Source organism: Staurois parvus, unplaced genomic scaffold, assembly GCF_062004578.1.
Source record: "Staurois parvus isolate SC_StPar_1 unplaced genomic scaffold, SC_StPar_1.0 ptg001625l, whole genome shotgun sequence".
Taxonomy (NCBI): domain Eukaryota; kingdom Metazoa; phylum Chordata; class Amphibia; order Anura; family Ranidae; genus Staurois; species Staurois parvus.
This window is the reverse complement of record NW_028319421.1, coordinates 129,224-141,984: the sequence shown is the minus strand read 5'-3', so window position 1 is coordinate 141,984 and position 12,761 is coordinate 129,224. Positions and strand designations below refer to the sequence as shown.

General features: G+C 42.0%; 1 protein-coding gene across 1 annotated transcript in view; it reads right to left on the bottom strand.

Moving 5' to 3' along the window:
- Positions 1–12,761, bottom strand: part of RASGRF1 (Ras protein specific guanine nucleotide releasing factor 1) — a gene marked incomplete at its 5' end in the record, with an annotated part of 154,420 nt that overhangs the window by 13,173 nt on the left and 128,486 nt on the right. Inside the window, 2 exons of the mRNA XM_089663098.1 lie at positions 2,312–2,391; positions 7,138–7,335. Coding sequence (XP_089519224.1) covers positions 2,312–2,391; positions 7,138–7,335 — 278 coding nt within the window. The remainder of the gene's footprint in view (positions 1–2,311; positions 2,392–7,137; positions 7,336–12,761) is intronic.

Here is a 12,761-nt window from a genome sequence, read left to right as displayed (position 1 = left end):
CAACATTTCAGCTGTCTGGAAGGATGTAGTGGATTATATAGACAGTCCACCTCATCTTTTCCCAAAATGTGTGCCTCCTGGGTCTGGTAGAAGACCTGGTCCCTACTACTGCTCCAAGGATGTTGCTTGGTCTACTGCAACTTCTATGCTTGAAAAGCCCTGTGCTGGCTTAAAAAAAACAGACCCTCCATCTTTTTTCTGCTGGCCAAAAATGGTGGACTCTAACCAACCACTACACATAGACCCCTATGTAAATAGAGATTGTTCTCACAAATTTGAAGCCCCCTTGGACTGATAATCCTTCAACAGTCACAGATTGTATCCTTCTGTAATCCCACAACAGTGTGATCATGAGACAACCTACAGTGAAGGTAAAAAGTATTTGATCCCCTGCTGATGTTGAATGTTCGCCCCTCACACAGAAATGATCGGTCTAACAATGGAATGTTCGGTGTAACACTGAGAGACAGAATACAACAACAAATTCAGCAGAAATGCGTCTAACAAATGATGACTGATCTGCATGTTCATGAGGGAAAGAAGGATTTGATCCCCTTCACAAAACATGACTTAGTACTTGGTGGCAAATCCCTTGTTGGCAATCACAGAGGTCAGACATTTCCTGGAGTTGGCCACCAGGTTCGCACACATCTCAGGAGGGATTTTGGCCCACTCCTCTTTGCAGATCCTCTCCAAGTCATTAAGGTTTGGTGGCTGACATTTGGCAACTCGAACTTTCAGCTCCCTCCACAGATTTTCAGGCCGTTAATGTGCTTCTTCTTGATCCGCTCCTTTGTTGCCTTGGCCGTGTGTTTTGGGTCATTGTCATGCTGGAACACCCATCCACCACCCATTTTCAATGCCCTGGCTGAGGGAAGAAGGTTCTCACCCAAGATTTGAGGGTACATTGCCCCGTCCATCGTCCCTTTTGATGCGGTGCAGTTGTCCTGTCCCCTTAGCAGAAAAACACCCCCCAAAGCAGAATGTTTCCACCACCATGTTTCACAGTTGGGATGGTGTTCTTGGGGTCATAGGCAGCATTTCTCCTCCTCCAAACACGGCGAGTTGAGTTGATGCCAAAGAGCTGGATTTTGGTCTCATCTGACCACAACACTTTCCACCAGTCCTCCTCTGCATCATTCAGATGTTCAGTGGCAGACTTCAGACGGGCCTGGACATGTGCTTTCTTGAGCAGAGGGACCTTGCGGGCACTGCAGGATTTCAGTCCTTGTCGGCGTAGTGTGTTACCAATTGTTTTCTTGGTGACTGTGGTCCCAGCTGCCTGGAGATCATTGACAAGATCCTCACGTGTAGTTCTGGGATGATTCCTCACTGTTCTCATGATCATTGACACTCCACGAGGTGAGATCTTGCATGGTGCACCAGACCTAGGGAGACTGACACTTGTTTTGTGTTTCTTCCATTTGTGAATGATTGCACCAACTGTTGTCACCTTCTCACCAAGCTGCTTGGCCATAGTTTGGTAGCCCAGTCCAGCCTTGTGTAGGTCTACCATCTTGTCCCTGACATCCTTGGACAGCTCTTTGGTCTTTGCCATGGTGGAGAGTTTGGAATCTGATGGTTTGATTGCTCCTGTGGACAGGTGTCTTTTATACAGGTAACACAATGAGATTAGCAGCACTCCCTTTAAGAGACTGCTTCTAATCTCAGCTTGTTACCTGTATGAAAGACACCTGGGAGCCAGAAATCCTGCTGAATGATAGGGGATCAAATCCTTCTTTCCCTCATGAACATGCAGATCCGTCATCATTTGTTAGACGCATTTCTGCTGAATTTGTTGTTGTATTCTGTCTCTCAGTGTTACAATACACCGAACATTTGATTTTTAGACAGATTATTTCTTTGTGAGGGGCGAACATACAAAATCAGCCGGGGAGAAAATACACATTTCCTTCACTGTATTGTCCCCAAGATCATTCCCCCCTGTACCCCATTCATTTTGCTATGAACTGTCCATTCACTTGGAAAACCCTTAATTTATAAACACTAGGGCCCCTGGGTGGGGGAGGGGGGGCAGTACCCTTCCTCCCCCATCCCCTTAACCTCAAGGACTGGAGAGGTCACTATATTTTCTATTTTCCATACTTGCTTCTCACAAATACCATACATGAACCAATCAGATTTTATAACTTGCTTTTTTTTGTTTTTACCGGAAGTGACCCTCTGGAGTTTGTAACATCTGAGATCAATAAAAAAATTTCAATACAATTTAAAAATTGATTGTTCATATACAGAGACATACATTTGCATACAATTACACTTTGTATTGCCATTGACGCTGAGAACTTACTTCTTCAAGGCCTCTCTCAGGTTTTTAAATCTTCCTTCTGAAGACACCAATTTCTGTAGCCGGTCAATTAAGGCCTTCGTCTGCGAAGAAGTAAAGAGTTATTACAAAGCTAAATAGGAAAAACATTAGAAAGTGTAAGCTGGTCATATAGGAAAGTGAAGAAAGGGGAGGAGTCAATGGTTGGACCACTGGGAGTCAGAGATCCATCATTGGTTGCTATTACGTTGTTGGCTGCACTGCCAGTGGCATCTTAGCAACCATTCATGCTGTGCTACTGGGACTTAACATGCACTATGGACACACATTTCCCCAGTGCATGTTAAGTCTCTGTAGCACAGCATGAATGGTTGCTAAGATGCCACTGGCAGTGCAGCCAGCATTGTCATAGCAACCAGTGACAAATCCTCAACCACTAACCCCCAGAAGTCCAACCACGCCTCGAGGACATGAGTGTCTAAGAGAAGTGAAGGAGGTGTCAATGGTTGGAATTCTGGGGGTTAGTGGTTGGGGATCTGTCACTGGTTGCTATGACATTGCTGGCTGCACTGCCAGTGGCATCTTAGCAACCATTCATGCTGTGCTACTGGGACTTATCACACCTCGAGGACATGAGTGTCACAGACATTTGTGTCTAAGAGAAGTGAAGGAGGTGTCAATGGTTGGACTTCTGTAGATTAGTGGCTGGGGATTTGTCACTGGTTGCTATGACAATGCTGACTGCACTGCCAGTGGCATCTTAGCAACCATTCATGCTGTGTTACTGGGACCTAACACGCCTCAAAGACATGAGTGTCTAAGAGAAGTGAAGAAGGTGCAAATGGTTGGACTTCTGGGGGTTAGTGGTTGGGGATTTGTCACTGGTTGCTATGACATTGCTGACTGCACTGCCAATGGCATCTTAGCAACCACAGACGCTGTGCTACTGAAGCTTAACATGCACTGAGGACATGAGCGTCCAGAGTATGAGCACTCGTGTCCATAGTAATTGTTAAGTCCCAGTAGCACAGCATCAATGGTTGCTAACATGCCACTGGCAGTGTAGCCAACATCATAGCATCCAGTGATGGATCCCTGGTCCCTTTCAACTACCAGATTACGGTCATTACCAAAATAAAGCCAATTTTTTTGGTAATGACTTCAGCAAGCATCTCTTGCCCTTTGTTTACATCCAGCTGTGTGCCATTGAATCTCCCCTCCAGCAGCTGAATAAGGCCAGGATGAATCACCTGTTGCTAGGAAGCTGGTGGCCGCCAGCGTCCTAGCAACCATGAGTTCTTTTGCAGGAAATGGTCATGATTGTTCAAATGTGATCACTGCCATATTTGGGTAATGAAGTCAGCCAGAATTTCTGGCCTATTGTTTACTTTTAGCTGTCAGCCGGGAAATTTCCTGACTGGCAGGTGAATGGAGCCAGATATGAGTCATTGGTTGTTAAGATGCTGGCGGCCACCAGCTTCCTAGCAACAGGTGATTCATCCTGGCCTTATTCAGCTGCTGGAGGGGAGATTCAATGGCACACAGCTGGATGTAAACAAAGGGCAGGGGATGCTTGCTGAAGTCATTACCAAAAAATTGGCTTTATTTTGGTAATGACTGTAATCTCTCTGCTGGCAGCTGAAAGGCACCAGGGATCCATCACTGGATGCTATGATGTTGGCTACACTGCCAGTGGCGTCTTAGCAACCATTGATACTGTGCTACCGGGACTTAACATGCATTATGGACACGAGTGTCCATACTGTGGACACTCATGTCCTCAGTGCATGTTAAGTCCCTGTAGCACAGCATGAATGGTTGCTAAGATGCCACTGGCAGTGCAGCCAGCATTGTCATAGCAACCAGTGACAAATCCCCAACCACTAACCCCCAGAAGTCCAACCATTGACACCTCCTTCACTTCTCTTAGACACTCATGTCTATGACATGTCCTCGAAGAATGTTAAGTCCCAGTAGCACAGCATGAATGGTTGCTAAGATGCCACTGGCAGTGCAGCCAGCAATGTCATAGCAACCAGTGACAAATCCCCAACCACTAACCCCCAGATTCATAGCAACCATGAGCCCTGTGCGGGAAGCTGCCACATTCATGACTGCTTCCCAGCACAATATGCCCAACTCTGAAGGCATCTTATCAACCATTGCTGCTGTGCTACCGGGATCCACCATGCACCGAAGACACGAGTGCCCTCATTGCATGTTAAATCCCAGTAGCACAGCATCAAGGGTTGCTAAGATGCTATTGGCAGTGCAGCCAACAACATCATAGCGATCAATGATGGATCCCCAGGGAGATACCTGTCATTATCAAAATATAGCCTTCAGCAAGCATCCCCCACCCCTTGGTTTACAGCCAACTGTGTGCCATGGAATCTCCCACCTAGCAGCTGAATGAGATGAATCACCTGTTGCTAGGAAGTTGGCGGCTGCCAGCGTCTTAGCAACCATGAGTCCTGTGCAGGAAACTGCCATGAATATCCATATATGATCACTGCCATACTTGGGTAATGATGTTAGCCAGCATCCCCGGTCTATAGATTACTTTAAGCAGTCAGACGGGAAATCTCCTGGCTGGCAGGTGAATGGGGCCAGATATGAGTTATTGGTTGTTAGGATGCTGGCGGCCTCCAGATTCATAGCAACCATGAGTCCTGTGTGGGAGGTTGTCACATTCTTGACTGCTTCCCAGCCCAACTCTGAGCCCTGGGGTCCCTCTGTATGCCAACTCATAGATAGTCCCAATTACCGCTGATTTATCTATATGGGATGAAAATTCTTTACAAATCTGAAACAACTATAGTGACAGAATTTTAAAGTGCAAAATATAGGAACTCCCTAAATCTGGCCCATTGGTCAGATCTTCTGCTGAAAACATCACCAGGCTTTACTGAATTAGGTGCAGGCCACTTTAAAGGGTCCATACCATCACAGGAGAGTTGTAATTCCTCGAATTCCCCTTAAAACTACCATGTAGAGTCCTTTTCCCAAACTGGCACTTTGGCACTCGTGCAACCCTTGGGGTTCCTGCTGGCACTAATCTGTGTCTCCCAATTCTAGTACTGATTTCTAGCAGTCTCATGTAATGTGTCTCCGGTCTCTGACCATCTCTTGTATCATGTCCACAGTCTCTGACCATCTCTTGTATCATGTCTGCAGTCTCTGGCCATTGCATGTATCATGTCCACAGTATCTGACCATCTCTTGTATCGTCTGCAGTCTCTTACCATCTCTTGTATCGTGTCCTCAGTCTCTGACCATCTCTTTTATCAAGTCTGCAGTCTCTTACCATCTCTTGTATCATGTCCGCAGTCTCTGACCATCTCTTGTATCGTGTCTGCAGTCTCTGACCATCTCTTGTATCGTGTCTGCAGTCTCTTACCATCTCTTGTATCATGTCTGCAGTCTCTGACCATCTCTTGTATCAAGTCTACAGTCACTGATCATCTCCTGTATCAAGTCTACAGTCTCTGACCATCTCCTGTATCATGTCTGCAGTCTCTGACCATCTCCTGTATCATGTCTGCAGTCTCTGACCATCTCCTGTATCATGTCTGCAGTCTCTGACCATCTCCTGTATCATGTCTGCAGTCTCTGACCATCTCCTGTATCATGTCTGCAGTCTCTGACCATCTCCTGTATCATGTCTGCAGTCTCTGACCATCTCCTGTATCATGTCTGCAGTCTCTGACCATCTCCTGTATCATGTCTGCAGTCTCTGACCATCTCCTGTATCATGTCTGCAGTCTCTGACCATCTCCTGTATCATGTCTGCAGTCTCTGACCATCTCCTGTATCATGTCTGCAGTCTCTGACCATCTCCTGTATCATGTCTGCAGTCTCTGACCATCTCCTGTATCATGTCTGCAGTCTCTGACCATCTCTTGTATCATGTCTGCAGTCTCTGACCATCTCTTCTATCATGTCTGCAATCTCTGACCATCTCTTCTATCATGTCTGCAATCTCTGACCATCTCTTCTATCATGTCCACAGTCTCTGACCATTGACTGTATCATGTCCACAGTCTCTGACCATTGACTGTATCATGTCCACAGTCTCTGACCATTGACTGTATCATGTCCACAGTCTCTGACCATTGACTGTATCATGTCCTCAGTCTCTGACCATCTCTTGTATCATGTCCTCAGTCTCTGACCATCTCTTGTATCATGTCCTCAGTCTCTGACCATCTCTTGTATCATGTCCTCAGTCTCTGACCATCTCTTGTATCCTGTCTGCAGTCTCTGACCATCACTTGTATCATGTCCACAGTCTCTGACCATCTCTTGTATCATGTCCTCAGTCTCTGACCATCTCTTGTATCATGTCCACAGTCTCTGACCATCTCTTGTATCATGTCCTCAGTCTCTGACCATCTCTTGTATCATGTCCTCAGTCTCTGACCATCTCTTGTATCATGTCCACAGTCTCTGACCATCTCTTGTATCCTGTCTGCAGTCTCTGACCATCTCTTGTATCATGTCCTCAGTCTCTGACCATCTTTTGTATCATGTCTGCAGTCTCTGACCATCTCTTGTATCCTGTCTGCAGTCTCAGACGTTAACTATATCATATTGTGTACTTGTGGTCTCTGACTCTGAACATTTACTGAAATTTATGTGCAGCTCTATTGGGGGGCCACACATTGGGCCCCTGATATCATAAACGTTGATCACCACTGATGTAGAACATTTCCTCATGGGCTCTCTGATATACTAACAGTGCCATAGCACTTTATATGACAAAAAAATAATCAGCAATCAGAGGATGACAAGGCAACCCCGGAACACAGAGAAGTAAAGTGTAATACCGGCGTTCAGCTCCTCCATACCTGTTTGGACACTTTAATCCAGGTCCTCTTGAGGCGAAATATCGCGCTGCGATTCATAGAAGACGTAATCTCCAGAACGGCGTTATAATTGTGCAGACAGCGACAAATATCAGCCACAGCCACCCACTTCTCGATGGTACACGCCCGGCCCGCCGGATCTGCATTCCGCAGGATCTCCGTGGCGATCAGGTTACTCATCTGACACATAGAAACACAAAATATCAACACGCAGCACAGAACCGGCTTCTAAAAATGTATATATCATATATCACTGACATACAAAGCCGTCCACCACACTGCCCCGAACTACATCACCGACCTAATATCCAAGTACCACCCAACACGCACACTCCGCTCCTCACAAGACCTCCTACTCTCTAGTTCCCTGGTCTCCTCCTCCCATGCCCGCCTCCAGGACTTCTCCAGGGTGTCACCCATCCTCTGGAACTCCCTACCCCAACCCATCAGATTATCACCTACTCTCCTCTCCTTTAGGCGCACCCTGAAAACCCATCTCTTCAGGGAAGCCTACCCCACCCCCTGCTAACTTGCCGACCTCCTCCACTCTTCCTACCACTCCATCCCCCACAGCTATCTCCTCCTGTACCACCATCCCCTCCCTCCTAGATTGTAAGCTCCAAGGATCAGGGCCCTCAATCCCGTCATGTGTTGCATTGTATTGGTATTGTTCTGTCACATGTTCTGTCCCCCTTTGTAATGTACAGCGCTGAGCCAACTATTGGCGCTTTATAAATACTGTATAATAATAATATATCATATATCTATCTATCTATATCAGCGTTTTTCAACCACTGTGCCGCGGCACACTAGTGTGCCGTGAGATATTGTCTGGTGTGCCGTGGGAAAAATTGAAATTTCATCCGTAACATAGACCTTTTAATCCGGCCCGCGGAGCGTGATACTGTCAGGATGATCTGACCCCCTCGACGTATCTGCGCATGTGCCGGAGATCGCCGATCGGCTGCTAATGCCTGAAACTGGCACATGCGCAGATACGTCGAGGGGGACAGATCCTCATAGGAGACAGATTTTCATGCTACACCGGAACGGCGCGGGAAGACGGCGAGAGGAACGGGCGGAGCAAAGGTAAGTGAATTGACACAGGGGGGGCTTGGGGACTTAATATGGGGGATGAATTACTATGGGGGATGAATTACTATATGGGGGATGAATTACTATATGGGGGATGAATTACTATGGGGGATGAATTACTATATGGGGGATGAATTACTATATGGGGGATGAATTACTATATGGGGGATGAATTACTATGGGGGATGAATTACTATATGGGGGATGAATTACTATGGGGGATTAATTACTATATGGGGGATGAATTACTATATGGGGGATGAATTACTATATGGGGGATGAATTACTATGGGGGATGAATTACTATGGGGGATGAATTACTATATGGGGGATGAATTACTATATGGGGGATGAATTACTATGGGGGATGAATTACTATGGGGGATGAATTACTATATGGGGGATGAATTACTATGGGGGATTAATTACTATATGGGGGATTAATTACTATAGGGGGGATGAATTACTATATGGGGGATGAATTACTATATGGGGGATGAATTACTATGGGGGATGAAATACTATATGGGGGATGAAATACTATATGGGGGATGAATTACTATATGGGGGATGAATTACTATGCTTACTATGGGGGAATATTACTATACTTACTATGGATGACACATACACATCATTCATCTACTCTTGGTCCGGCCCCCGGGTCCAATTATAAAATAATTTCTTTGTGTTTGATTCCTATTCAAGAGAATTACTTTATATATAGTCAATATAGGCACAGAGGTAATTTTTTTTAACATTTTCTAATGGTGGTGTGCCTCGTGATTTTTTTCATGAAAAAAGTGTGCCTTTGCACAAAAAAGGTTGAAAAACACTGATCTATATATATTGAATACGGCCAAAATTGTAGTATTTCAAATATTTATCAATATATTTGGGAAGAATATTTTTACAATATATTTGAAATATATTTTTCTTCCATGGGGTATACAAGAGACAACGACACAGTCCAGCCCGGCGTCTTCATGTGGCGGGGTCCATGCAGCTGCTGCCAGAGGGCATTGATCCAGAAGCTGCAGTGGCTGTTGTACAGTTGGGTTCAGTAGAAGATCAGCGATGGAATCTTCTTAGCCTTCCAGGCAGACGAAGGCCGGCCATACACGGGTCAAAATTCGACCGATTTTTCATCTGAAAATCAGACCTAAGTATAATCGGCCGATTTTCGCTTTGTTAGGCTACGTTCACACTAGCGTTGTGTGCCGGCGGCAGAGAGGCGTTTGGGAAGCGTTTTTACCGCTTCCCAAACGCCTCTGCCAATTCTGCACATTACAGCACATGGTGCTGTTCTAACGGGAGCGTTTGCGTCGCGGCAAAACGGACGCCTCTGGACGAGTCAGGAGGCGTTGAAGCCTCCTATTCTCGTCTATGGTGCCGCTCCGCAAACGCCCGGCCGGCGCTTGCGGGGCATTTGCGGAGCGGTAACACCACTCAAACTGCATTATAGGCGTTTGTGGGGCGTTATTAACGCTCGGCAAACGCCTGGCAACCGCCGCTAAACCGCGCATGCGGCGTTTGCGGAGCGTTAAAAAACGCTCCGCAAACGCCGGACCAACGCTTGCCAAACGCTATAGGGGCGTTTGGCAAGCGTTGGCAAAACAGCCAAGTGTGAACGAGCCCTTAGTGGGGTCAATGGCACCGGACGATTTTTGTGGCTCCTCCCCCTTTTCAGTGATCAGGCATGTTGGAGAATTTGTGAAAAACGACCGATTTTCGACTCCAATGACGGTCAAATCGTACGATCGTTTTTCCGAAAAGAATACGCGCCATGAGCCGTGACCTGGAAGGAACAGAAGTTTCGCCTGTTATATGGTGGGAACTTTAGGACTCGGTCGGACGATTTTCGAAATCAATGATGGCGCCATCGGATTACCGAGCGAACGGCGTTTCCGATTTTTGGATGAAAAATCGTTCGGAATTCGGCCCGTGTATGGCCTGCATTCTGTTTAGATGTACTCTAATGACATGTAGACGTGCAAAAGGGAAAAATGTGAATTGTGTTGTATTTCGTTTATATTCGTTATCTGACTCATTTCCTTTCAGTCGATTTGTTAATTCGTTTTTGGAATTCGTTTTGTTTATTTTGAAAAAATTGGAACGAATCTGATCATAATTCTAACGTTACAATCCATATGTGGTCCTGATTGTACAGTATATGGGCTATATGAAGAGTTGCCTGACCATATTGCAAATTTCTTTTTTTTTCAGCAAAATTTTCCCAGTGCCTTTGTCACCATAGCACAGCTCACAATTTTTATTGTTTTGTAAAGTATTCTATTCTTTTCTATTCTATCTTTTCATTTTCTATTCTATTCTAATTGATTCTATTCTTTTCTACTCCTTTATTTTCTATTGTATTTTGTTCTGTTTTACTCTATTCTACTTTTTTGTATTCTGTTCTTTGATTTTCTATTCTATTATTTTCTATTTTATTCTATTCTTTGATTTTTTTAAATTCTATTTTAATCTTTTCTATTCTATTCTTTGATTTATTCCATTCTAATCTTTTCTATTCTATTCTATTCTGATTATATCCTTTTCTGTTCTTTTCTTTTATTTTCTATTCTATTTTGCTCCATTTTACTCTATTCTTTTCTTTTGTAATCTGTTCTGTTATTTTCTATTCTGTTTGTTTCCCTCTATTCCTTTCTATTCTATTCTTTGATTTTCTATTCTATTTTAATCTTTTATATTCTATTCTAGGATTTTCTATTCTACTCTAATTGATTCTATTTTTTTTATATTGTATTCTTTGATTTTACATTCTAATCTTTTCTATTCTATTTTATTCTTTGATTTTTTATTCTATTCTAATTGATTCTATTCTTTGATTTTCTATACTAACCCTTTCTATTCTATTCTTTGATTTTCTACTCTAATTGATTGTATTCTTTTGTATTCTATTATTTTCTTTTGTATTCTGTTCTTTGATTTTCTATTCTATTCTAATTGATTCTATTCTTTACTATTCCTTTATTTTCTATTGTATTTTGTTCTGTTTTACTCTATTCTTTTCTTTTCTATTCCATTCTTTGATTTGCTATTCCATTCTAATCTTTTCTATGCTATTCGGATTATATCCTTTTCTATTCTGTTCCTTTATTTTTTATTTTTCTCTTTTTTACTCCATTCTTTTCTGTTGTTTTCTGTTATGTTCCTTTTTCCTGTATTCCTTTCTATTCTATTTTATTTTCTATTCTTTGCTTGTCTATTCTATTTTAATCTTTTATATTCTATTCTAGGATTTTCTATTTTATTCCAATTGATTCTATTCTTTGATTTTCTATTCTATGCTTTTTTATTCTTTGATTTTCTATTCTATTCTAATTGATTCTATTCTTTTCTATTCCTATATTTTCTATTGTATTTTGTTCTGTTTTACTCTATTCTATTCTTTTGTATTCTGTTCTTTGATTTTCTATTCTATTCTATTCTATCTTATTCTATTCTTTTATTTTCTATTCTATTTTAATCTTTTATATTCCATTTTTGATGTGCTATTCCATTCTAATCTTTTCTATTCTATTTGATTATATCCTTTTCTATTATTTTTCTTTATTTTCTATTCTATTTTGCTCTTTTCTATTCTATTCTTTTTGTATTCTGTTCTGTTATTTTCTATTCTGTTCTTTTTTCCCTCTATTCCTTTCTATTCTATTTTATTATTTTCTATTCTTTGATTTTCTATTCTATTTTAGGATTTTCTATTCTACTCCAATTGATTCTATTCTTTTATATTGTATTCTTTGATTTTCCATTCTAATCTTTTCTATTCTATTCTTTTTTATTCTTTGATTTTCTATTCTAATTGATTCTATTCTTAGATTTTCTATACTAACGCTTTCTATTCTATTCTAATTGATTCTATTCTTTTCTATTCTATTATTGTCTTTTGTACTCTGTTCTTTGATTTTCTATTCTATTGTTTTCTATTTTATTCTATTGTTTAATTTTCTATTCTATTTTAATCTTTCCTATTCCATTCTTTGAATTTCTATTCCATTCTAATCTTTTCTGTTCTATTCTAATTGATTATATACTTTTCTTTTCATTTCTTTGCTTGTTTGCTCTGTTCTTTTATTTTCTATGCTGTGCTTTTTTCCTGTATTTCTTTCTATTCTATTTTATTCTTTTATTTTCTATTCTGTGCTTTTTTCCTGTATTTCTTTCTATTCTATTTTATTCTTTTCTATTCTTTTATTTTCTATTCTGTGCTTTTTTCCTGTATTTCTTTCTATTCTATTTTATTCTTTTCTATTCTTTTATTTTCTATTCTATTCTTGATTTTGAATTTCGGCCGAATTTCGTTATTTCAGATTCGTTTAAATTCATTGCTACAGTAATTCAGAATTCGAATACGTCCGAATCATCGAATAGCACAAAATTAAACCGAATTTCGATTCGGAATGAAACGAATCCGCACATGTCCACCAAAAAAAGGAAGAAGAATGGCAGCATACATCCTACCAAAATCACTGATAGTAGCTGCCAATTC